The sequence below is a fragment of the Narcine bancroftii genome, chromosome 7, assembly GCF_036971445.1.
Source record: "Narcine bancroftii isolate sNarBan1 chromosome 7, sNarBan1.hap1, whole genome shotgun sequence".
NCBI classification, from domain to species: domain Eukaryota; kingdom Metazoa; phylum Chordata; class Chondrichthyes; order Torpediniformes; family Narcinidae; genus Narcine; species Narcine bancroftii.
In genome coordinates this window covers 30,884,144-30,910,743 of record NC_091475.1, presented here as the reverse complement: position 1 = coordinate 30,910,743, position 26,600 = coordinate 30,884,144, and the positions used below count along the sequence as shown (strand labels likewise).

General features: G+C 38.6%; 1 protein-coding gene across 8 annotated transcripts in view; it reads left to right on the top strand.

The window, feature by feature from the left end:
* Positions 1 to 26,600, top strand: part of LOC138738687 (cyclic AMP receptor-like protein A) — a 233,758-nt gene that overhangs the window by 132,577 nt on the left and 74,581 nt on the right. For 7 of the 8 annotated variants that reach the window (XR_011341679.1, XM_069889385.1, XM_069889384.1 and 4 more), the window contains 2 exons: positions 18,001 to 18,048; positions 19,862 to 19,944. Coding sequence is in view for 7 of the 8 variants with exons in the window: in XM_069889385.1 (XP_069745486.1) it covers positions 18,001 to 18,048; positions 19,862 to 19,944 (131 nt within the window). In the remaining variant the exon portion in view is untranslated. Of the gene's footprint in view, positions 1 to 18,000; positions 18,049 to 19,861; positions 19,945 to 21,908; positions 21,995 to 26,600 lie in introns of all 8 variants that reach the window. The other variant, XM_069889389.1, reaches the window with a different exon arrangement.

Here is a 26,600-nt window from a genome sequence, read left to right as displayed (position 1 = left end):
TTGACGATAGAGGCTGCTTTTTTAAGACAGTCTCATTTAGATGTCCTCGATGGAGTGAAGTCTGGTGCCTGTGATGTGGCAGGCTGAGTTAATAACCCCCTGAGAGTTGGCGCCTCTATACCAGGCAGTGATGCAACCAGCCAGAATGCTCTCCACGGTACACCTGTTTTTGATTACAAATTTAAAACTGTGGAGTATGGGGCAAATAAAGGAAAAAGGTGTATTTGTCCCAAACATTATGGAGGGCACTGTATTTATACCTGTCTAGGTGTAATCCACCTTGTCCATTTTCATCCAATTACAACTGGATTATTGCTTGTTAGACTTCTACCTCTATTTTCTGATCACCATTGCATAGCATCCTAATTATTGGTATTGACTGACTCAGGAACAGAATAACATGAGCAATAATTAGAAGCTGGAGGAACTCAATAGGTCAGATAGCAATCGTGGCAAGAAATCATCAGTCAATGTTTTGGGTCAGAATCCTTTATTGAGGTTATCCTGAAATGTAATTGTGGCACTGTTGTTGACTATTTTACTTTTGTTTTACTTCTTTTCACTCAAGGACCTGAGCTCTGCATTTCTCTAGCTTAAGCTCTCTTCTTCCCAATTTCTCTTTTCACTTTGAAACACTCTTCAAGTATTTCTTTATGATGCTGAGTATCATATTTTGTTTAAATATTAAACATTTTATAAGAATATATAATTTTGTTTGATTAAAATTGAAGTGTAGATTAGTCCTGAATAATTTGTATTACATTTCACTTTAATTATTCTCTCACTATCACCCCAGAGAACTTGTTATACAACACATTGTTTTGACTTTCATTGTTTAATGCATTTTTGCTTTGAGTAAGTGATCTTGTGTATATTAATTTTTAAGTGATGATTTGTCAATCATGCTGGTGCCCCAAATTAAACAAGTTAAATGCTGATTTCTTTACCCCCTCCACCCCGAGGTTCACACCAGCTTCCCAAATGCCATGTCTCAATTAAATTAAGTATAACTTGGAATACAACCATCCAGGGCCATGCCATGTGATTCAGTGCTGCAGTGCAAGTAACGGATGTCCATTTGATAATGATTTTTTTTCAAATTGCTGGCTGGCAAAGCTCTTAATGGAAGGCAACACTGTGCATTTCTGCCCTCTACAGGATCAATAAAACTAACAATGCCTGGCCTGGAGAGTGTGTACATTTTTCTGAAAGCCTCTTTGAACTAATAAATTGACTAGGGTTCACTAAGCTGGTGCCTCCCACTGAATCGAGACTCAGGTCCTCACCTACCATGTACTCTGTTTAATTTCTACAAAAAGTTTTGCAAGATCAATGTTTTCCTTCATTGATGACCTCTTGCTGTAATCTATGTTTAACATCTATTTGTTGGGAATAAGGAAGAGTTTGATATTTTTATCACATACTGTAGCAATATTAAGTATACTTGAATATAAATCTTTGCACATTTTTCCACAAGGATTATCCTTTGTTTGGTCATTTAAAGTAACGTTTGTAATGGTGCATCTTTTATTTTTTCATAATTTTAAACACAACAGATACTACATAACCAATGATATCTGAAAACATAACCAAGTTGAACACCTCAAAGTCCAATTTCTTGGTTGGTAGTTTTTATAAACCAGTTTTTAAAAAGTGCAATTTTTTGCTTGTTATTGACAAAGTTATTTGTGTGAAGATTTCAAAAATGTATTGATCAGATAAAGATGAATATATAGCAGCAGCTACACTGCTACTGAAAGAACACACAACCAGACGGGTTGAGCTCAGTGAGCAGAACTGATTTATTGCAGGTTGCTGGGCTGGACTTACGCTTTCAGCCCGGACCTCGCTGAGAACCGTGCTGGGGGGTGCTGACGTCACCCGGGCGTCACGTGGTCCCCCAGCGCGGGCTTCTGAGCCCTGTGCTGAGAAGAAGGGGAAACCCCCAACAGCGCCATTTTAGCCGGCTCCCCTGCCATGTGGATTACAAGCAGGGCCGGTTCGCCTGCCACACAGCCCCCCCCCACCAAGAACCGGCGCCAATTTCCTTTTTAGCTGGACGGCATCGCTTCTTGGACTGGGCCACAATCACTGGTTCTGTGGGGTCGAGGTGTGCTGGCTTCAGCCTGTCCACAGTAAACAGCTCCTGCCTGCCGCTGATGTCCAGCGTGAATGTAGACCCTGAACGCTGGACAACCTAGTAAGGTCTCTGCAGAGGTGCTGCGGGCGGGCCCCGCTGAATAAAAACATACTCTGCGGAAAGCAGCTCGCTGGGGACGTGAGATGGCCGTGTGCCATGTCTGGAGCCGGTGGGGGTGCGAAGGAGTCCAAGTGGGCCCGGAAGTGGGGAAGCAGGTCGTGCAGTGACTGCTGGGGGTTGTGAGGCGCATTGATGAACTCACCAGGAAGTGCCAGCAGTGCGCCTTAGACCAGCTCAGCTGATGACGCCTGCAGATCCTCCTTGGGCGTAGAGCGGATGCCCAGGAGCACCCAAGGCAGTTCGTCCACCCAGTCAGGACTGGTGAGGTGGGCCATAAGTGCCGACTTAAGGTGGCGGTGTAGACGCTCGACCAGCCCATTGGCCTGCAGGTGATAGGCCGTGGTGGGGTGTAGCTCGATGCCCAACCTGTTGGCAAGCTGTCCCCAGAGCGCAAAGGTGAACTGGGTGCCCGGATCACTGGTGAGGTGATTTAGAATTCTGAACCAGGTGACCCAACCGTGCAACAGTGTTCGGGAGTAGGAGTCTGTGGAGGCTTCCGGCATCGGGATTACCTCGGGCCAACAAGTGGTGTGGTCCACCACCGTGAACAGGTAACGGTTGCCCCGGGAAACAGGTAAGGGCCTGACTATGTCCATGTGAATCTGGCTGAACTGTTCCTGGATGTGCTCGAACTCTTGCATGGGCACCCTGGTGTGCCTGTGTACCTTGGACATTTGGCAATGGTGCGTGTTGTGGCCCAGCCCGCGATCTGCTTCCACAGCCCGTGCCAGACGAACCGCTCTGCCACCATCCGGACCGTGGACCTGATGGACGGGTGCGAAAGCTCGAGGATGTGATGGAAGACTTGCCTGCGCCACTGCTGGGGAACCACTGGCCGCGGGGTGCCCATGGAGACATCGCACAGGATGGTGCTTCCGCCGCTCAGAGTCGGGAGGTCTCGGAACCGCAAGCCTGTGATGGTAGTCCTGAAGGCTCACATCTCCTCATTGGACTTCTGGTCTCGGGCGAGCTGGTTGAAGTCGAGGCCGGGCATCAGCGCGCAGATGGCCAGTCGCAAGAGTGCATCAGAGACCACGTTGTCCTTCCCCGCCTTGTGCCAAATGTCAATGATAAACTCTGACATGAAGGAGAGGTGACACTGCTGGTGGGCCGACCAGGGGTCCTTCGCCATCACGAGTGCCTGGGTGAGGGGTTTGTGGTCAGTGAAGATGGTAAAAGTCCTCCCCTCCAAGAAATAGCGGAAATGCCGCAACGCCAGGTACATGTCCAGTAACTCACGGTTAAAAGCGCTATACTTTCACTCTGGTGGGCGGAGAAGCCGACTGAAGAATGCCAGCGGCTTCCATTGTCTGTTCACCTGCTGCTCCAGGACGGCGCTGGCGGCTGTGGCAGAGGCATCGATGGAGAGCGCCATATGCAGGTCGGTGTGTGGGTGGATGAGCATGGTAGCCTTCACGAGGGCGTCCTTGGTGGCCTCGAATGCACTGCAGGCCTCTGGGGTCCAGGTGAGCATTTTGTGCTTGGCTGCGATGAGTGCGAATAGCGGCTACATGATGCATGCAGCTCCCGGGATGAATCGATTGTAGAAGTTCACCATACCCGCGAACTGCTGCAGCCCCTTGAGATTGTCCGGATGTGGGAACTCCTTGATAGCGGCGACCTTCATAGCGGCGGGCATGGCTCCATCAGCCGTGATGGTATGGCCCAGGAACCACACGGACTCTTTCCCAAACTGGCACTTGGCTGGGTTGATGGTGAGGCCGAAGTCTGCCTGCCGGGAGAAGAGGGTGCGCAGGTGGGCCTTGTGTTGTGTCCGATCCCTGCTGGCACCGAGGATGTCATCTAAGTAAATGAAGACGAAATCGAGGTCCCTGCCCATTGAGTCCATGAGGCACTGGAAGGTCTGAGCGGCGTTCTTGAGCCCGAAGGGCATGCGAAGGAATTTCAACAAGCTGAAGGGAGTGATGATGACTGTCTTGGGTATGTCCTCAGGGTGCACTGGGATTTGGTGATACCTGCGCACCAGGTCAACCTGGGAGAAAACCCTCACACCATGCAGGTTGGCCATAAAGTCCTGGATGTGAGGGATGGGGTAACGGTCAGGAACTGTCGCCTTGTTGAGCCATCGATAGTCTCCACAGGGACACCAGCCGCCAGAGGCTTTCGGAACTAGTTGGAGCAGTGAGGTCCACGGGCTGTCGGACCGCCGAATGATCCCCAGCTCCAACAGATGCAAAAACTCCTCCTTCGCCACCTGGAGCTTGTCAGGCGGGAACTGGCGTGCCTTGGCGTGAACCGGTGGGCCCTGGGTGGGAATGTGGTGGAACACCCCGTGACGCAGTGAGGCAGCAGAGAACTGTGGCTTGAGGAGGGTTGGAAACTCGTCCAGGATTATGTGGAATTTGTCTCTGGGCCATCTGTGGCTGCTCTGTGCAGGAGGCATTGAGGCGAACGGCCTGGAAAGTACGGGCATCCACCAGGCGCCTACTCCCAAATGTCTACCAGAAGCCCACGGGCGAGGAGGAAGTTGGCACCCAGGATGGCAGTCGGAAGGGACGAGACAGTGAACCTCCATGAGAACTGAGGACCCGCAGGTAGAGGAGGCTATGTCCTTGGCCAGCCGCCGCAGCCATTAACAGCGGCCGGCCTGCTCATTTCCCTGGAACGAGCAGGGCTGACGACACTTCCAAGCCTTGGCTGCCCAGCTCTGGTGGTAGAAGCAGAGGCCTGGAGCAGATGTCATGCCCCTGGTTATACTCTTGGTGGCCCCTGCAGGGGCCGGATGCTCTACCGCAGTGCTAGGGGCGGGCTTGGCATGGTCATGCCCGTGCCTCGTGACCTGCTGGACCGCCGAACCCCCTGGGAATCGCTCAAGCCATAACTCTTGGGCCTTCTGTGCAACCTTCCTCGGGTCGGTAAAGCTCTCTTGAGCCAGTAACGGCTAGATGTCCTTGGGCAGATGGTTGAGGAAAATGCGCTCGAAAAGTGGGCAGTTGGTGTGATCACCCATGAGCGTGAGCATCTCATCCATCAGCTCCATCAGGGACCTGTCCCCCAGGGTGTTGAGGTGCAGCATCTGAGCGGCACGCTGGCGTCTGGATAGTCCGAGGGATCTGGTGAGCACTCGCTTGATGGTCTCATATTTATCTTCGGCGGGTGGGTGCTGAACGAGGTGCAGCATGCATTTGGTGGTGACCTGGTCCAGGGTGACAACCACATGGTAGAATTTGGTTGTGTCGGATGAAATCTGGCGGAGGTGAAACTGAGCCTCCGCATGGCCGAACCAGGTCTCTGTCTCCTGAACCCAGAATTCAGACAGCTTGACGGCTATAGCACTGATCCCAGGTTCGCTCATGATGGGTTCAAAGACGTTTGAACCAGTCAGGGTCACCAATTGTAGCAGCAGCTACACTGCTACTGAAAGAACACAACCAGACGGGTTGAGCTCAGTGAGCAGAACTGATTTATTGCAGGTTGCTGGGCTGGACTTCTACTCCCAGCCCGGACCTGGCTGAGAACAGCGCTGGGGGGCGCTGATGTCACCCGGGTGTCACGTGGTCCCCCAGTGTGGCCTTCTGAGCCCTGTGCTGAGAAGAAGGGGAAACCCCCGACAGCGCCATTTTGGCCGGGTGCCCCACCGCGTGGATTACAAGCGGGGCCGGTTCACCTGCCTAGTGGTGTGCCGCCACAAATATATTAATAATGGAAGATGTTTTATTCAATTCTTAAAAATGTGAAGCCAAAAGATTAAACATTTTAACTCGATTATTGTGATGTCAAATATGAATTATTCTTATAACAGTTTAGCACTCTATTAATTGATTTAATTGTTAGAAATATCCTTATCTATTTTTCTAAAATGCATACATCCTTATATGGGTTGCAATTGAAAGTGTATTATTGTTACATTCGTGTGTACTTTAACATCATTTTTAAGAAAATTATATTTTAATTGTATCTTATTCATTTCGAGTTCAAGTTTATTATAATGTTTGTACATATACAACCCAACAAAACAGCATTTGTGACCATGGTGCACACACAAATACATATACAATACTCAGTATATGATAATCACATATATTCCTAAAGATATAATTTAAAATAAATATATATAAATATTTTGGGATGATTTACTTGGTTACAGGATACTGTTCATCAATCTCATAGCCTGCAGTAAGAAGCTATTCTCCAGCCTGGGAGACCTTATTTTGATGCTCTTGAACCTTCTTTTCAATGGGAGTGGGTCAAAGTTACTGGGTGCTGAATGGAAAGCCCTATTTAGGCAGTGACCTTCTTGGTTGTTTTGATGATTGTTGGTATTGACATCTGGTCTGATGCTTTGCAGCTATCATACCACATATTTATTTAGCTAGACAGTGTACTCCGAATTGTGCTCCTATAAAAAGGTGTCAAGATGGGGGCTTTTATCCTTCTTCCCCCCACCCCCCCACCAAACTCCTTAGGAAGTGTAGGGACTGTACTTCCTGACTATTGAGATGTTGTGAGTCCAGGATAGATTGTCCTTTACATGTACACTAAGAAACTTTGTGCTCTCCACTCTCTCCTCTCTCCATGATGGAACCATTGATTTGTAATGGAGAATGATTAATCTTCATCCTCCTGAAGTCCACAATCACCTTCTATGGGCCAAATTTTAAATTTAATTCTGGTAAATTCTAATAATTACCACATGATGAATCACCACCCACTCTTAATTTGCAAGAACATCAAAAGGTCTCCATTTCCTCATTAACAATTCACTCTTCCAGTAATATCCATAGAGCATTTCCTTAATCTCGTCCTCATTCACAGCTTTCTCTGTCGTCAACAAAATCAGAATCTGTCTTTTGCTGCTCAATTAATCTTTCCTTGGCAAAGACAAATCCAGACTCTCACATTTAACCTCCTCCTTCTGGACTATTTCAGAAGTACTGGACAAATCTTTTTCAACTGGATCTTCCTCTGCTCTCATCATTTTGTTAGACAAAGACCTTGTTACTGGACATAACAATCTTCGTCAAACTCATCCTTACTAGGTTTATTTGTTAATCTCAAAAATGACCTAACTCTATCCTCCGCCAAATCATTCCCTAGTAAGAATGAGACTCCTTGCATGGGTAACTTTGAAATAACTCTTACTACAACTGGTCCTTTAACTAATTCTGAATTCAGCACTATTTTGTGCAGACATATTGACTCTAAATCACCTCTAATCAAAGTCATCTCTCCTGTGTCCATCTTTTGATCAAGAGTTAAAATATTCTCCAACAGCAGTGACTGGGCAGCCCCTGTTATCTCTAAGAATTGTAACTGGAACCTGGAAATTTCCATTCTTTACTGAAACCAAGCCCTCTGACACAAAAGGTTTGAATACCTCCATAACATCCTTATCAGGAATGGAACATCTGTTCTCTTAAATTCAACTGTCTGAATACATGCTTCTGGTAATATCTCCTTTTCTCATTTCTTTTTCAACATTAAACAATTTTCAAGAACATGACCAGATTTCTTACAAAAATGATATACAAATCCAGAAGTTCTGTCCTTTCCCTCCTTACCTTCATCTTTTTTCTTAATATTCTCCCCAGGCTTAATTTCAGTTTTACTAGTCTGCTCCACATTAACCCTCTGAAAAGGCTTACTTTTAAAAAAAACTTTATTTATTCATTCAAAAAACAAATAATATATGACATATACAGCAATTAAACATGAACATGAACGGATAAAGCTAAATATACAAAAGCAAGCTGAAATTTATCTAATCCCAAGCCTTTCAGAGGTTGCAAACTACCCAATAAAAATACTGTTGGATCTAAAACTATTTTAATTTTATACGGATATTCTAAAAATGATTGAATTTTCTTCCAAAAAGATTGTATATGTATACATGACCAAACACCATGAAAAAAAATTCCAACCGTGTCACCACATCTAAAACACAAATCTGATTCATTAAAACCATATTTTTTTGATTTTTCAGGTGTCAAATATAATTGATGTAAAAAATTGTAATTAATCATTACATAACGTGCATTTATCAATTTAGTTACACTATCATAACAGATATCTAACCAATCCTCTTCAGAAAAAATAAAACCAATATCTGCTTCCCATTTAATTTTAGATCTATCCCAACCCTTTTTATCCATACCATCCTGTAATATTTGATGCATAAATGAAATATAATCCTTCTCTGGTACCTTTATAAGAAAAATCTCTAATTTAGTCATTTTACGTAAAATCATATCTCGACCAAACAGACATTTTACCAAAGATCAAATTTGATAATAAAGAAATAAAGAATTCTTATCAATACCAAAATCTTCCCTCATCTGATTAAAAGATAAAAACTTACCCTCTTTAAAACATTTAATCTCCCAAATTTTTCACACCTTTAAAGCTCCAATGGAATAAACTTTGATTATGTTTTGAAAAAGAAATAAGTTGATTATTATACAATGGAGTCAAAGCCAATAATTTACCCCTAGAACCTATCATTTTATTTTTCTTTATCCATAACTTCATTAAATGTTTTAGTATAGGCACATTATATTGTTGTAACAAATTCATATTCCACCTAAACAAAAATGGATGTATTTCAAATTCAGAAATACTTGCCATCTCAATTTTAGCCCAACTAGGAGGCCGTACCAAATCCATCAATGAACTAATAAATTTAAGTTGGGCTGCCTCATAATAATTTTGAAAATGTGGTAAACGTAATGCCCCTAATTCATATTTCCAAGTTAATTTATTCAAAGCTACTCTCGAAAATTTACCCCTCCATAAAAACTCCCTAACCATTTTATTTAAATCTCGAAAAAAAATTTATCAAGTAAATACGGAATAGATTGAAACAAATATTATATACGCAGAAAGATATTCATCTTAATTGTATTTATCCTTCCCATTAAATTAATAGGTAAATCTTTCCATTTAATCAAATCAGTTTTAATTTTTTTCATTAGCAGAGCATAATTTAATTTATATAAAGATTGATAATTAACATTCAAAATTATACCCAGATATTTAATTCGATCAGTCCACTTCAAATTAATAATATTCTTATAAACTGAATAATCTCCTTCACTTACTGGTAATATTTCACTTTTTTCCCAATTAACTTTATATCCAGAAAGACATCCATATTGTATTAAACATTCCTTCAAATGCAAAAGTGACTGAGCTGGATTTGTTAAATACACCAATACGTCATCAGCAAATAAATTAATTTTATATTCCTCATCTAAAACTTTCATACCTTGTATCTGTGTATTTTGTCTTATCAACTGTGCTAAAGGTTCAATCACTAACGCAAACAAAGCTGGTGATAAAGGACAACCTTGACGAGTTGATCGTGTTAACTTAAAAGATTCTGAAATCAAACCATTCGTCAATACTCTAGCTACTGGTTTACTATATAGAGCCCTAATCCAACCAATAAAAGCAGGACCAAACTTAAATTTCTCCAAAACTTTAAACAAAAAATTCCATTCAACTCTATCAAATGCTTTTTCTGCATCTAAGGATATCACCATCAGATGATCTAAAGATTGTCGAAATCTATTAATCAAACTAATCACTCGCAAAATATTATGTGAAGCATATCTATTCTTTATAAAACCTGTTTGATCAATATGAATCAACTTTGGTAAAAATTTAGCCAATCTATTCGCTAATACTTTAGCTATTATTTTATAATCTACATTTAACAACAAAATTGGTCTATATGAAAATACCTTCAAAGGATCTCTATCTTTTTTAGGAATTACTGTAATTAAAGCACTAGAACAAGACTCAGGTAAATCATAGTGTTCTCCAACTTGACGTAGTACATCCCCAAACACTGTAGATAAATCATCATAAAAAATTTTATAAAATTCAACCGAAAATCCATCATCACCAGGCGATTTACCATATGGCATTTCCAGCATAGCCATTTTAATTTCCGTATCAGTAAATGGTTCTTCTAACTCCTGTATATGTCCATCCTCTAATATTGGTAAATTCAACTGTGATAAAAATAAATCAATTGATCCAGTTTCCTGTTTCCCTTCAGATGTATATAACTTTTTATAAAATGAATAAAATTCATCATTAATCTCACGAAGTTTGTAAGTAATAAGAGAATTCCATCTAACAGCATTAATAGTCATCGATATCTGTTCTTTCTTTAATTGCCATGCCAATACTTCGTGTGCCTTCTCTCCCTATTCGTAATACCGTTGTTTAGTCCTATTAATCACACATTCAAATTGATAAGATTGCAAGGTATTTCAATTTCAGTCTAGATAATTCTATTTTCTGATCTTCTGTAGCATCTTTCTGAAATTCCTTTTCTAACTCATCGATCTGTTTCTCTAATTCAAGACTCTGATTTAATTGATTCTTTTTTATTTTAGAAGTATAACTAATTATTTGTCCTCTCAAATATGCTTTCATAGCATCCCATAATACAAACTTACTTTGAAGAGATTTAGAATTCTCTTTCAACAAAAATTAATTTGTTTTTTCAAAAAATCAATAAATTCCGTATTTTTTAACAATATTGTATTAAATCTCCAATGATGAGCTATTTGAATTTTCTCAGAAGTTTCATATGTAAAATATAACAGAGAATGATCTGAAATCACCCAACTTTTATATTCCACTTGTATTTTCCCTTGTAAATGTGCCGATACTAAAAAGAAGTCAATCCTTGGAAACGATTCATGTCTAGATGAATAAAAGGAAAAATCTTTCTCTGTCAGATTAAGACATCTCCAAATATCTACTAAATTAAGATCTTTCATCAACGCTTGGACCTGGATTGCCATCTTGGATTTTTTAACTTTCTTTGGAAATTTATCTAATAAAGGTTCCAAAACACAATTAAAATCACCACCAACTAAAATATTATCGTTAGCTTGACCCAAACATAAAAATGCATCCGAAATAAATACTTCATCATCTGCATTTGGAGCATAAATATTAAGTAAAGTCTAAAATTCGCTAAAAATCTTACAATTCACTTTAAGAATGCATCCTGCCTTTTCCTCCATTGATTGTAATTCAAAAGATAAATTTTTATGTATCAAAATTGCTACACCTAGAATTAAATGGAGAAGATTATGCATGCCTAACCCAATCCCTTTTTAATTTCACTTTCCTTCACATTCAGATGTGTTTCTTGTAAAAAGGCAATATCAATTTTCATTTTCTTAATATACGCCAAGACTCGCTTACATTTAATCTGACTATTTAATCCTCGAACATTAAAAGTAGACAACCTCAACTTTGACATATTTACTATTATTACTAAATACCAATAATATCTTTATATAAAAACTCAAATCAACATATATCGGCCCTCCAATAAAAAAAATCACAAATTAAAAACTAAGAAGAAAGTTAAAAAAAAAATAATAAATAAAAAATCCACCCCCCCCCCTAAAAAAACTACTAAAAGATAGTCATCCCCTAAACAAAAATTGGGTGTGGATCACCCACCAGTGGCTGATGACTAGTAAAGAACTTAATGCAAATCTCCCCCTCCCCAGCCAAACTATCAATAACATCCAAGTATCATAATAACAAGAGAAAAAATAAAATAAGAAAATTCTTCTTTTCATCCAAAAGACTCCAATCTCGAAGATCCCATTTCGGAAGGAGGTGGACTTTTTCCATTCCCATTTTTCCCATTCCTTCTGTTTCCAGAGCTACCAAATTTTTCTTTAGGAGATAATGGTGGACTACATCTTTGTCCTCTTATATCTGGCAATGAATCATCACAAATCATTGCTTCACAATCAGTTTCAAAAAACCAAAATTGATAGTCTCCGTAAAAGATCTTCAACACTGCAGGTAACGAAAAGTAGACTTATAACCTTTACGCCACAAAACTTCTTTAACTGGATTAAATCGACGTCGACGTTGAATGACATCTTGACTCAGGTCAGGATAAAAAAAGACTCTACTATTCTGAATCAATAATAGGGTTTGTCATTGTCTCGCATTTTGTACTGCATGTCGAAATATTGCTTCTCTATCCAAATAACTCACATCGAATTATTACCGGTCTCGGGGGTTGACCAGCTGAGGATATTCTTCTTAAAGCTCTATGGGCTCTTTCCAGTACCAATCCCCCAGAGAAAAATTCTTGCCCTAATATTTGCGGAATCCAGTTTTTAAAGAAACGAAGAGGGTCTTGTTCTTCTATACCTTCTGGCAAACCAACAATTTTCACATTATTCCTTCTGCTTTGATTTTCCAAATAATCTATTTTTCTTTCTAGCTCCTTCTCACGATCTCCTAATTCTATGACTGATTTTTCCACCTTCAACACTTTTTCTGTGTTAGAAGTCACTTGTTGTTTACAGTCCAAAAAAGCAGTCTGAAATTTTTTAAATTCTTCATAAGATGCATCCACACGTATCTTAACTATATTTAATTCTGAACTTATACCAGCATTCATTTGAACCATTTCATTCATTAGAGATGTCAACAAAGGTTGAATAACTGCATTTAATTGCATAAACTGTAAATCAGTAAATCTCAGCTCTGCTCTCTCTGACATGGTGGCAGAACAAGGTAACTGCAACTCCTGCTGCAATTCAGCAGAAGGCATTTTAAAAGTTTTTCTTTCCAACAATGGAGTCGTCTTCCTGTGTGCTCCCCCCATTGAAATCGAAAAGCTTTCCAAATCAGGGTCCACTTCTTGGGAACACGCACCTTCTTCCGGAGAACGTAATTCCAGCACCATCCTTCATTTGGTGAGTAATATTTTTTTTTCCAGCCCCCTCAGGCAATCTTTGGGATTAAGGCAATGAAGAAATTGAGCCTGGGGCTGCTTCAAGTCGTCTAGGCCCCAGATCTTCAGCACTTCGAAAATGTATCTTCTTTTAAACTTGAGATTTAGTCTTTTTACCATTAATGGCCATAATAATTCCTTAATACTTTAAACTAAAATTTAAAAAGTTTAAACTTGAAAACAAAGGGTTAAAAAACAGGTATTTAAAAGTCTGGCCAGAGAGGTCGAGATTGCACGTCTAGACTCTACGCCATCTTGCCACGCCCCCCTGAAAAGGCTTACTATACTGAAATTTGTTTTTGTGAATCAGGGCATATTCATCTGCTAACCTAGCTGTTTGTTGCCACATCTCCAAGTCTTTCTCATCCAGGTATAATTTGATCTCATTGGGAACACAGCTTTTAATTTCCTCAATTAATATCAATTCTCTTAATCTGTTGAAATTATTATTTATTCCTTTTGAGGTGCACCATTGGTCAAAACATACAGATTTTCCTAGAGCAAAATCCATATAAGATTGGTTCCACGTTTTCACCAAACTCCTAAATTTTTGTCTATATGCTTCCGGAACCAACTCATAGGCTTTCAATACTGCTTGTTTCACTATCATAATTTGCTAATTGCTCTATAATCAAACTAGAGTATGTAATTTGTGCTTTTTCTCAATACACTTTGGAGCATAAGAGGCAATTTTTCTTCCGGCCATCTTGAGCTCTCAGCAACCTTTTGAAAAAACTGAAAATATGTATGTGTATATATCTCTCTCTCATCGAAAGGAGGATCCAAATTTGCCTCTCTATTAGCCAAAAACCGCTCCCTAGGAGTTATAAACTCAATTCCCTTACTTCCTCCATCTCAATTTTTAACTTCTCTAATTGAAACAAACCTCTTTCATTTTGTTCCCAGTCATATTTTGTCTTTCATCGTCCTCCCTCCATTTTTCTGCTTCCTGTACCTCATTTTTTCTTTGTTTTCCTCTGTCTCATATTTTTGTTTCTGCAATTCAAATTCCCATTTCTCTCTTTCTTCTTCCACCCTCAATTTCTCCAATTCCAATTTCAATTCAAAAGAGCTATCCTCTGGAAAATTGTCTAAGTCTTTCTCAACAAATTTTCCCTCATCTATATCTTTCACTATAATTCTCTGTATTTGTATTTTCTTCATCCAATGCTTGACTTCAGCCATCTTTAATTTCTTAGCAATCACCATCAGTTCCTCTTTTTCTCTGCAGCTCTGTAGGGGAAGGTTGTAACAAAAATGTACTAACATCCATTGCTGCTGTTTTACACACACACACAACCTTTAAATTAGCTGGGAAAAACCAATAAACTAATAAATTCCAAAAGCTCTAAAAGTTTAAGATCTCACTTTGTTATGAGCCCAGAGGACCTCAAAACCCAGCAGCAATAGAAATTCAGCAAGACAAATGCTCACTTAAACAAAAATTGCTTTTAATTTTCTTTAAGCATTAAAACAGGATCAAACTTTAATTTATTACTATTAACTTCACCTAACTTGACCCCCTTCTAATTCTAAGCACTCATGTATGTAATGTGTATATGTTCAGGAAAGTTCTTTGCTTTAATAGTCCAATCATTCACTTTTCACTTCTCCAAGTTCACCAGTATCAGGCAATTCTTATACTGTACACAGAGTTTAACATTTATGAATTTTCACCAGGCTTTGGTGCTTAAGGTTACTGCTCAGGAAGGTTCCTGTTGGTTAGAGAGAGATACTTGTTGCTCTTAGGACACACAAACTGATTTCCTCCGATCAGCCACTTCAGTGTCTTACCGAAGAAACTTGCCCATCATAGGTTTTCCAAATGATAACCTCTTCTTGCAGGTCACCACAGAGTTCCTCTTGTTTCCCTTATTTCCGGAGAAACACCCTAGCCAGCCATTTCCTCTTGTAAGGACTTGAAGAGTTTTCAATATGCTGTTCTTAGAACTCACAACCTGCCTTCAAAATGGGGTTTTCAACAAATCTGCCAGCTTGCCATGTTGCAGCCTCGAAAAGGTACTGCAGAACTGACACCCCCCCCCCTCTCTAAAAGAAGAATCCTGTTTTCTTTCCTTTCTCTTTGCTTGTAAAAACCAGAACCTTCCCAAAGCTCCAAATCGAATCTTTGAAAGATCTTTATCAGCACTTGAACTGGATTTTGTTCCATTTGCACCTGCTTTTGAAGTTCCTTCCAAAGCAGTTCCATTGTCTTTTGCAAAGCTACTGAGCTTCAGCAAAGCTCTTGCATTTTAAATGAGATGAGAAGTGTAAGTATCTGTTTGTGAAGTGACCTACGCTAAATCCCCCACAATGTATCTCTTTTAAACATATATTTATATGTAATATAAAATATAATATAACCCGTAACTCAATACTGGAATTGACAACAAATTACAATGTTGCATATCCATTGTTGTACATTGTAGCAGAGATCAATATTGTGAGTGACTAGCACCAGGTACTGTTAATTTGCGCTCCTTAAAGTTACCTGGACATTGGTAATGAGAAGGGAGTTGTAATCTAGAAATTGAAAGGCCACCTGTTGAGGCAGAATAATATTAATTTAGCTGCATTAATGTCACTGTGCATATTGACCCACTGCAGTAAAATTCCATAGCTTACAAGGTCCAAGGCTTACAAATCAAGCAATCAAGGCATTTCTATTACAGAATGGAAGAAAGGAGTGGATTAATTCTGGGACCATGATGCTTTGGGAGGAATAAGATTCTCGGGAGTTATCTGTGATGTCATGTATGTACTCTGACAGTAAATATGAACATTGAGTGCAGCCACAGGAGGGTGTGGCTGGATACAGGGTGGTGAATCAAGGTTGTCAAGAGGAAATCATAGATGCAGGATGACATAGGTGAAAGATATGGATATAATCAGATATATTTTTAGGGTTATCATTAATGAGACAAGATTTATTTTAATCCCAGATTTTTAACTTGAATTTAAATTCTCCAGCTGGGATTTGAACTTGTGTCCCTGGATCAGTGATTCAGAACATTTCCAGCTACTTCAGTAACTTCACCATTAGCAATTCTTTGCCAAGAATAACAGGGCAATATAAGTCTATATTGTATTCTGAAAATTACTGCAGATACTGGAATGCATCAAGTCTTCTGGTTGAATGAGATATCATCACTGTGAATTATTTTAGGACATTCAGATATGTTTGGACCAAGCCATGATGCAGAGTGTGATGAATGATGTCATAACTTCCATTGCAGTATGAGCAGCATCCTTCCAACTTTAATGCCCTTCACTGGAAGCTGTTGTCACTCAAGCTCAGTCTGCTGGCATGATCCAGTAGGTAGGAATTAGAATATGTAAAAGAACTTTTAGTAGCAGGCAGTAATCTGATCATCAAATGATTACTGGGTCTCTGAGACAACTCTCCAATTTAATGCTGCTACTTTATCAGTATCTTGCAGTTGGCTATTAACAAGCCAATGGTACTGCACTCATCTTTTCAATGCTGACTGCAGCCAAGTCTTTTCAGTACACTGTTGATTAATGGCATCCTTTGGTAATCTGTCTTCTCTGAGAGTCAGTAGCCTCCCATCAAACAAGCTGAACCCATTGGGCTAAAACTAATGAGGGACAAAGGCACACAGAAGATATATTCTAAAAAAAACTGCACCAAACTGATTAATTGACGCATAAAATATGGCATGATTTATTTATAAATTTGGTTTGAAATGTTAACTTTGTGGCAGGATCTTTTTCAATTTGGTTAAGTGACAATGTGATGGTCAGTAATAAATGGAGAAAAGGTGAGATAGGTGGAATATTGAAATCTGATTTGGATGTGTTCGTCATAAGTGACATGCAGCAGATCACCACACATTTTTACAACTGCTATACCAAGTGCTACAGGTCTCCTCCAGGCAGAATATACATTATTTTGGCTTGTCATTTATTTACTTTTTGCTGTGTCACATCTGTGCGACATTGTAGGTATCCAGTTTCCATTTGCTGGGTTACACACCAGAGTCATTGACAAAGTTGTCAATAAATTGTCTTTGTACTGATCATCCCCCATCCCCCCATCAATAGTCATTCTTTATTTTATGGTTCAAATGCAGCTGGCATTGTAGACTGCTGCAGAATGAAAACTGCTCCCAGGATGCCAGATACTGATCATCACAATGAATTGCCAGCTAAGGATATATATAAAATTGGACACTGGAGGAGTGGAATCCCATTTAGTTCAGGAGTAAAGAGTAGTGTATTATGTGCTTTGCAAATAACATTGTCATCTTGAGCAAGGATGCAATTCCAGCAGATGTACATTTACTCTCTGCACCCGTTTGTCTCTTATATTTGGCTTCCTTTGATTGAAGAATGGACTTGGCCTCCCTTAATTTAATAGTGGGTGATATTACAAATAATCTTTTTACCAGCCTATAGAGAGTCAATGAACACTGGACCTCCCCCACCTCCCCCCCCCCCCCAACTCTGACTTTGCAACTATGGTTGCAGCAGGAATACATTTGGTGAAGATATCCTTATGGAAGCACATCAATGTCCGTTTCTCTCTGAGTTCAAAGTAAGAGAAAACCCCACTTGTCCTTTTTCCTCTTTCTTTTTTTCAATACCTTTTTTTGCTCAGTATATCCTCTGCTCATTCTACCAGTAATACCAATTCTTTCAGTATGTCCACTCTCTGAATTTCTGCAATTTGTGAGAATAAATGAAAACACTAAACATTGGTAGAATCGTTCCATAGGCAAGAATAAATCAGCCTGCAACTAATCTACAAGTAGTGGAAGCTCCCTTTAGAAAGCTCTGGGCCTACCAGAGAGAGTGTTCAACATTGTATAGAGATTGATGTCTTGCCCACACTCTGCACTTTCTGCTTGGGTTCCATGGGTGGACGAATTCTGGTATCTAAATAGTGCCCAAACATTGAGCACATATGAATGTTGCAGCATTGATTCTCTAAGTCTATTTCAGTATCCTGTTATTTTTCTTACAGGTTTTAACTTGGTCTGGCCCATATGATCCTGAAAGAGAAAGAAGCAAGGTACAATTTTGATAGTGACACCAACTTCAATTAAAGAATATATTAGTAGTTATGAAAATCCCAATTTCTTCCAATACTGTGCAGACAGAAACATTTTGAAACTATAGAAATATTTACAGCAATTTGTCTATAATTAAGGACACTGCATGAAACTCTTATTTTTCAAAAAAAATTCTTCTTGGGTGGGTTTTTCCAGTTACTGTATTTGGCTAAAGTGTGTTTTATCTATGTGGTGAAGTATGGGTAAAAGTTACAGGTCTCTTGTATGATTTTGTATGTAAGAACTGAAAATCCAAGCCTAGGGTAATTGTACAGCAGGAAAATGTGGTGGTGCCTCTCTCTGGCTTCTGAAAATGCTGCAAACTTCATTTTTCTACCAAATATATGCATCTATTTGACAATAATCTCTGAAAGAATGTATTTTTAAATGCAAAAAATCTCATTTTCTGAGGATTTTTACTTGTGTCCTAACTCCAAAATATTGAATCTTTTGAAGGAGAATTCCAAACTTTTAAGTTCTGATTACTGGGGTCGTTTTTTTGATTGATTAACAAATGGCAGGAAAACATGCTTTTTGGTAAAAATTAAATATATTTAATAGACTATGGCTAAAACAATATAATGCATTTAGAGATAGAAATTAAAAATAAGGAATAATTATAATTTTGTAGCACTGCCATCTATTTATTTTTACAAAATAACGGTATGCATTTTGTATATTCACCAAATTTTTTGATCTTGGCAAACATGTGTGAGGTTCTGCATTTTGGAATGACATACATGGTAAATGGTAGGGCACTGAGAAGTGCAGATGAACAGAGAGATCTGGAAATACAGATATTTAATTCCCTGAAAGTGGCATCATAGGTGGATGGGGTTGTAAAGAAAGACTTCATAAAGTATTGAGTACAGGAGTTAGGATGTTAGAAGACATTGGTGAGGTCAAATTTGGAGTACTGTGTGCAGTTTTGGTCACCTAACTACAGGAAAGATATCAATAAGATGGAAAGAGGGCAGAGAAGATTTACTAGGATGTGGCCCGGACTTTAGGAACTGAGTTACAGGGAAAGGTTAAACACAGGGAAAAGTTAAACAGGTTAGGACTTTATTCCCTGGAGATTCGATAGAGGTACTTAAAATTATGAGGGGGATAGTCAGAGTAAATGTAGATGGGTATTTTCCACTGAGGGTTGGTGAGATACAAACCAGAGCACATGGGTTAAGGGTGAAAGGGGAAAAGTTTAGGGGAACATGAAGGGAAACTTCTTCATACTGAGAATGGTGAGAGTATGGAATGAGCTTCCAGATGAAGTGGTAAATGTGGGCTCAATTTTAACATTTAAGAAGAATTTGGACAGGTACATGGATGGGGAAGGTAGGGAGGGCTATGGGGAGGGTGCAGGTCAGTGGGTCTAGGAAAAAAAATAGATCAACACAGACTAGAAGGGCCAAGATGGCTTGTTTCTGGGCTGTAATTGTTCTATGGTTCTAAACGAAAACAATTTTGCTATGATTTTGAAAATGTGGCTTAAAATTGAACCCCTGGATTTAATGTGCTTCATAACCCACGCACGCTCATATGTGTTCTTCTCAGTTATTGCATTTGTCCACATTATTAATTAATCTACCAATCTGGAATTTTTTTTGGAGCTGGTTGTTTAATGAACAGTGAATATCATTAGTTTAAAATAGAAATGTAGATTTGTCTTCCTTTTATTTTTAACACAAGATTTTATGTCAAACTTTTGATATAATTATCCTTGCAAGAAGTTACAGGGTATTTGAAACTGACTTCCTATTGTTTCCATTATAGATCTTATTGGCTCTTGAGATCAGGCCACTGAAGTGGTACCCATCTGTATACCTGGTGGTGTCCCTTTTTCCTCTCATTAATAGGTGGGTCAAAATAAGTGTTGCTGCAGCTTCTGGTGCTTTAATAAACCTACAATAATTATAGATTACTGTGGACAAGTAGCATGGCTGTGAGGCGATCACTGTCAGATTAAAGATGATTCATTGTATATGTTCTGTGAATTTTATGGGGTTGGGGGGGTTAATGAGATTTTATTACTTTTATTATTTTTATACTTTGTTCAAAATAGAGATATTTATTCCAATTGCAGGCATGAATGTAATTTTCAAGTTATAAGACTGTTTGCCAGTGCATAACACAATAAGATGCTGCTACTTTCTTAAGTGGTTGTGACTTGATGGACTTCCCAAATTCACATATGCCTTCATTCACCTTTGGAATCTGGAAACACTATCTTTTAACCTCAAATCCATCATTACCTATCAGGAGACTTCACAGATACACCATGAAAATACACATGTAAAGGAATAAATTAAGGATTTCATAAATTAAGAATATTAATAACCAAAGGTTTCATAAATTAAGAAAAATAGATGACATTATCAGCATTATTCATCAATGTTTTGAGCATATAACCAACAGGGTGTTGACAAATGCAAGTGTCAACTGGTAGGCTGAGGCTGGCCTCCTGCTGTTTTTATCGTATGCATTTGCAGGTGACAAATAACAGACTGCTTTCCTCACTGGCCGCAAGTCAAGTCCACAGAGAAAGTAGAGTGGAGTAACAGCAGGATTGGGGCTGGTTTAAGAATTGTGAAATCAAAACAACACCGTAGCAATGTTTTTTTTTTGTACAGTGTTAATTCTCTCTTGTGCTGGCAACCCTGTTTGTTGAACACCAACCATATGTAGGGGAACTAGCATCTGTTTTAAATGATACCAAAGAAAATAAATGACCCATAATTTTAACAATACTACAAAGGCATGTGCAAATATACAAAGCTATTTTACAGCTAATTTTGACAATGCTCCACCTGTTTATGCTTTAAAAATACAGCACAATGAATAATAATATATTTCATTGCTCCTTCAAGTTTTTTTGACCAAAGACTTTAAAAATTAATATTCTAAGCACCAGGAACAAAATTATCCTGTGTATGGTCTGCCCTAAGATATTGTCCAACACAATTTGTAATATCTCTGAACTCAGCTGAGGTTTCCAGTTGTTCATCAGCAATGCCAAGTACTAACATTTGATCTAACCTCAAGGGAAGTGTTACATGGACAACGGGTGAGTTTTACTGGAGAAAAGTGGATGATTTATATTTTTAAATTTAGACATACAGCAGGATAACAGGCCCTTCCAGGCTATCAGCCTTGTGCTGCCCAAATACATCAATTAATCTACAACCCCAGTATGTTTTGAAAGGCGGGAGAAAACCAGAACGTCCAGACGCAGGGAGAACATATAAACTCTTTACAGGCAGTGCTGGATTTGAACCCAGGTCTCTGGCATTGTAATAGCATTACACTAACTGCTATGCCAACTGTTGCCATTTTAATTGAACAGTCCTGTAATTGTCAGTATGAAAAGGTAGATCTTTTAAAACATTTGGGTGCAAATATCTTTACCCCTTGAGATTACTGTTACTCATTTCATGACATTCAGCAGAAGAGCGCCAGTTCTCCGTGCCTACATTTTTTTTTGTTTGCAAAATTGTGTCAATCACTCCCTAAAGAATTTAAATGTAGACAGCTGTTGCAAATATATTTGCAAATATTATGTAAGCACAAATATTAATTTTAATACTAAGTTTTGTCATGATTTTTTGAAAACCAATGTTATATTTATTGATGCTAGACTTCTTACCTTCTCTTGTGCTGTCTCAAAGACACTTATTTGATTTGCATCCTGATGCTTTGTTAACTACAAGTTGGAGCAAATATTTCATATGAATTAAGATAGTTTCTGACATTGTATTTCATTATTATGATGTGAATAATTATAATTTCTATGGCAACTTATTAAGTGTTCTATTGTTAAAAGGAGTAAGACACAACTAAAGTATTTCAAGAATATGGAGATGATAAAGAAATGCAGCTATTTCATTCTCTACAGAGGCTACCTGACCAGCTGAGTATTTTGAAACATTTTTTCAGCTTTCCCAAATCTGTCGATATATCATACACCACTATAACACTTCACTAAAGTTTTTCTGACAGGTGTAAGCTACAAATTGAGGTGTATGTCTGTCACTCTTATTTTTGCCAGTGGCTCAGCCTCATATTTACTGAAGTAGTGTGTGTTACAATTACTAGGGTATAGTTTCAAATAATAAATGGACCTGACAATGACATAAGGTCGTAATCTAATAAAACCTTTCACAATTCTCAGTGTTAGTATAATGAAGCTTCAACAATTTAATGCACAAAATGTGATTGCATTCTTGTAATCTCCAGTTGGTACTCATACTTAAATGACAGTGTTTCAGCCATTTTAATTTTAATTTATGGGACGTAATGAAAGCCTTCATTAGAGGACAGATAATAAGTTTTGTAACTAAGATGAAAAAGGAACACAATCGGGAAATAGAGCAGCTGGAAAGGGAGATAGCAAGTACAGAAAAGGAACTAGTGAAAAGGGATGATATAAAGAAAAAGAGAATTGGCGGACAAAAAAATAAAATATGAAACATTACAAACATACAAGGTGGAGAAGAACATAATGAAAACACAGCAAAAGTATTACAAACTGGGAGAAAAAAAACACATAAAATATTGGCCTGGCAACTTAAAAAGGACAAACTAAAACAACTGGATTGGCATCAAGGAAAAAGGACAAACAAATCACATATAACCCAACAGAGATTAATGAAAATTTTAAGGAATTTTATGAATAATTATACCAAACTGAGAATGAGGGGAAGGATGATAAAATAGAAGAGTTTTTAACTAAAATTGAACTGCCAAAATTCCAAGAAGAGGAACAACACAAACTGGTAAAACTATTTGAAATAGAGGAAGTACAGGATATATTTAAAAAGCTGCTGAATAATAAAACACCAGGAGAGGAGGGATTTCCAATAGAATTTTATAAAACATTTAAAGAGTTATTAATCCCTCCTCTCCTGGAAGTAATGAATCAGGTAGAAGAAACACAAAACTTGCCAGACTCATGTAAGACAGCAATAATTACAGTAATACCAAAGACAGCGAAGGATCAATTAACACCAGCATCATATAGACCAATATCTCCACTTAACTCAAATTATAAGATAATAGTGAAATTATTAGCAAACAGATTGGCCGACTGTGTACCAAAAATAGTAAAACAAGATCAAACTGGATTTATCAAGAAAAGACGAACAGTGGACAATATCTGTAAACTTATTAATCTAATTCATGCAGCTCAAGGAAATAAAAAAACAACAGTGGCTGTTGCCTTAAACGCAGAAAAATCCTTTGACAGGGTAGAGTAGAACTACTTATTTAAAGTATTACAGAAGATCAATCTGCCAGAAAAATATATTAATTGGATTAAAGCATTATATATGGACCATTGGCAAAGTTGGTAGTAAATGGATATGTATCGAACCAATTCAAATTAAATAGATCAACTAAGCAGGGATGTCCATTATCCCCCTCATTGTTCACCTTAGCAATAGAACCATTGGCAGAGCTGATAAGAATAGAAAATAAAAGAAAAGGGATAAAAATAAAGAAGAAGGAGTATAAAATCAGTTTATTTGCAGATGATATCACAGTATACCTAACAGAACCAGAGATATCAATAAAAGAATTACATAAGAAATGGAAGGAATATGGAGAAATATCAGGGTACAAGGTCAACGCAAACAAAAGTGAAATGATGCCAATGAGTAATGAGGATTATACAGAACTTAAAAAAGAATCACCATTTAAATGGTGAAGCAAATACACAAGCAATTTAAATGCACAAGCAATCCGATACCTAGGGATCAGGTTAGACAATAACTTAAGCCACTTGTACAAACTAAATTATCAGCCATTAATAAAGAAATTACAGGAAGACTTAGAACATTGGAAAGAACTACCATTAACATTGATAGGGAGGGTGAACTGCATTAAAATGAGTGTGTTCCAAAGGATACAATACTTATTTCAAATGTTACCAATTCCCTTAACAGAGAAAATCTTTGTTGAACTAAAGAGGGTAATAAGGAAATTCTTGTGGAAAAAGGGGGAAACCGAGGGTAGTGCTAGATAAAGTAATAGAGAGGTATAACCAAGGTGGTTTGCAGTTACCAAACTTCAGAAATTATTATAGAACCACACAATTAAGGTATTTATCAGATTTTTACCAGACAAGGGAAAAACCAGACTGGACTAAGATAGAACTAGATAAAATAGGGGAGAAGGTACCGGAACATATACTTTATAAGTGGGGTGAAAAGCTGGTGCAATATAACAGCTCACCAGTATTGCATCATTTACTTAATATGTGGAGGAAGATCCACGTAGAAAGGAAAAAAATGAATTACCAAATACCAAAATTGTTTTTGACGCAAAATCCACTAATCCCTTTTACAATAGACAACCTTTCCATTAGAGAATGGGAGAGAAAAGGAATCAAAAGAATAGAAAATTGTTTTTTGAGAAATAATTTATTAACATTTGAACAGTTGAAGGATGAATATGGAATAACTTGCGGTACAATGTTTGCATACCATCAACTGAAAGCTTATTTAAAGGATAAATTGGGAAACAGATTGTGATTACCAGAAGGAAGCAGCTTTGAATATGTGATTACAGATACAATGATAATTAAAAGATTTATAACAAATATGTACATTAAGCTGCAAGGTAAGGAAAATAATGAAATAAGCTATAAACACAAACAAAAGTAGGAAAAGGACTTAAACATAAAGATAAAGAATGAAGCATGGGAAAAGTTATGTACTGGAACTATGAAGAATACAATAAACACAAGTTTACGCATGATACAGTATAATTGGTTACACAGGTTATATATCACTCCTCAAAAATTAAAAGAATGGGATCCAACATCAGATAGATGTTTTCGCTGTAAAAAGGAAATGGGAACAACAATACATGCAATTTGGGCATGTGCAAAAGTGAAGAACTAAATCAGAAATAAAATCACAAAAAACAACATACCAAAAAATCCAGAGATCTTTCTTTTAAGTAACATAAGCAATAAAGAATTAGGCCTCAAATTGGATAAGCATAAAAAAGATTCATTATGATAGCCTCAGCAGCAGCAAAAAAAATGTACAATGTCAACTTGGAAAATGGAAGAGAGCCTGAGAATACAGCAATGGTACATGGAAATGAAAAAGTGTATTCCATTGGAAAAAAATAACATATAATTTAAAAAGTTAAGTTATATTGTTTGAACAAATTTGGGAACCATACATGGAACATAACAGAGAGTGCTTGCCTCGGGACTCCAGCCCCTAAAATAATAAGAAGACAAAACGATTTGATTTAGTGTGCAAAAGTAGATGACACATTTTTCTTGTTTGTTTTTCCCTTGTGTGAAGACATTGTTTTATGGTTTTATTGTATTGTATATGTTGAATATTTATTGGTTTAGGAGGGGGGAGGGAAGGGGAAAAGCGCCATTGTGTATATTTAATGTTTGTACATATTTTGGTTGATATGGTTCACAGTGTGAGAAATTTTTAAAAAAATTTTAAAATGTCGGATGAGCCAAAAGCAGGAAATCTCAAAATTCGGACAATGCTGGGTTGGGGAAGACCAATAAAAGGATATGATAAGGGGAGCGATGAGAAATGATCATGTCTGTGCAAAAGGAGACAGGAACGGAAGAGACAGAGGTGGGGAAAGGTGGCGGGGGAAGAAATGGGGGGTGGGATTGTTGGGGCATTTTAATGAAAGCTAGAGAAGTCAATATTAATGCCATCCAATTGGAGGGTTCCCAGTCGAAAGATGAGATGTTGATCTTCCAATTTGCAGGTGGTCTCAGTCTGGCAGTGCTTTAGACCATGGACAGACGTCAGCAAGTGAATGGGATGGGGAATTGAAATAGGTGGCCACTGGGAGATCCATGCAATTGGGGTGGACACAGCCAAGGTGCTAATTGGCTTCCTTACTTATTAGATTCCAGTTGTAGCTACTTGCAACCTCTCTCTCTCCACCTGCCCCTTATCTACCTCATTCTATCTGCTCACACCTGGTTCCCCTTCTCACCAGCCAGATCCCTCCCCTCCCCCTCACCTCTGCATACTGACCAGGAGGATCTCAACTTAAAACATTGACTATCCTTCTGTCTCCACGGTTACTGTTAACCCACTAACAGCCTCCAGCAAAAACAAAAAAATGCTGGGGAAACTTAGTAGTGTCCATAGGAGGTAAAGATACATAACCAACTTTTTGGGTCTGAGCCCTTTGTCAACACAAATTGGAGGAACACCACCTCCTATTTCATCTGGGCATCCTCCCACCAGATTGAATTAACATAATCTTCTCTGGTTTCTATTAGCCCCCCTCCTGTCTCTCACTTTCCCTGAACCTGTTCCTCTCGCTCCTTCCGTCCTTTTGTCTCCTTTCTTCTAGCTCTGCATTCACAGAGCCACACCCCTCCCCCAATCAGTTCTCACCTTTCCTCTCCATGTCCAATTATTGCCTTTCACCTGTTGGATTGAGTTCCTCCTCTCTTGGGCGCCTGTCTGCTTTTTGTTCACACCTTGAAGAAAGGGTTAAGGTCTGAAGGACT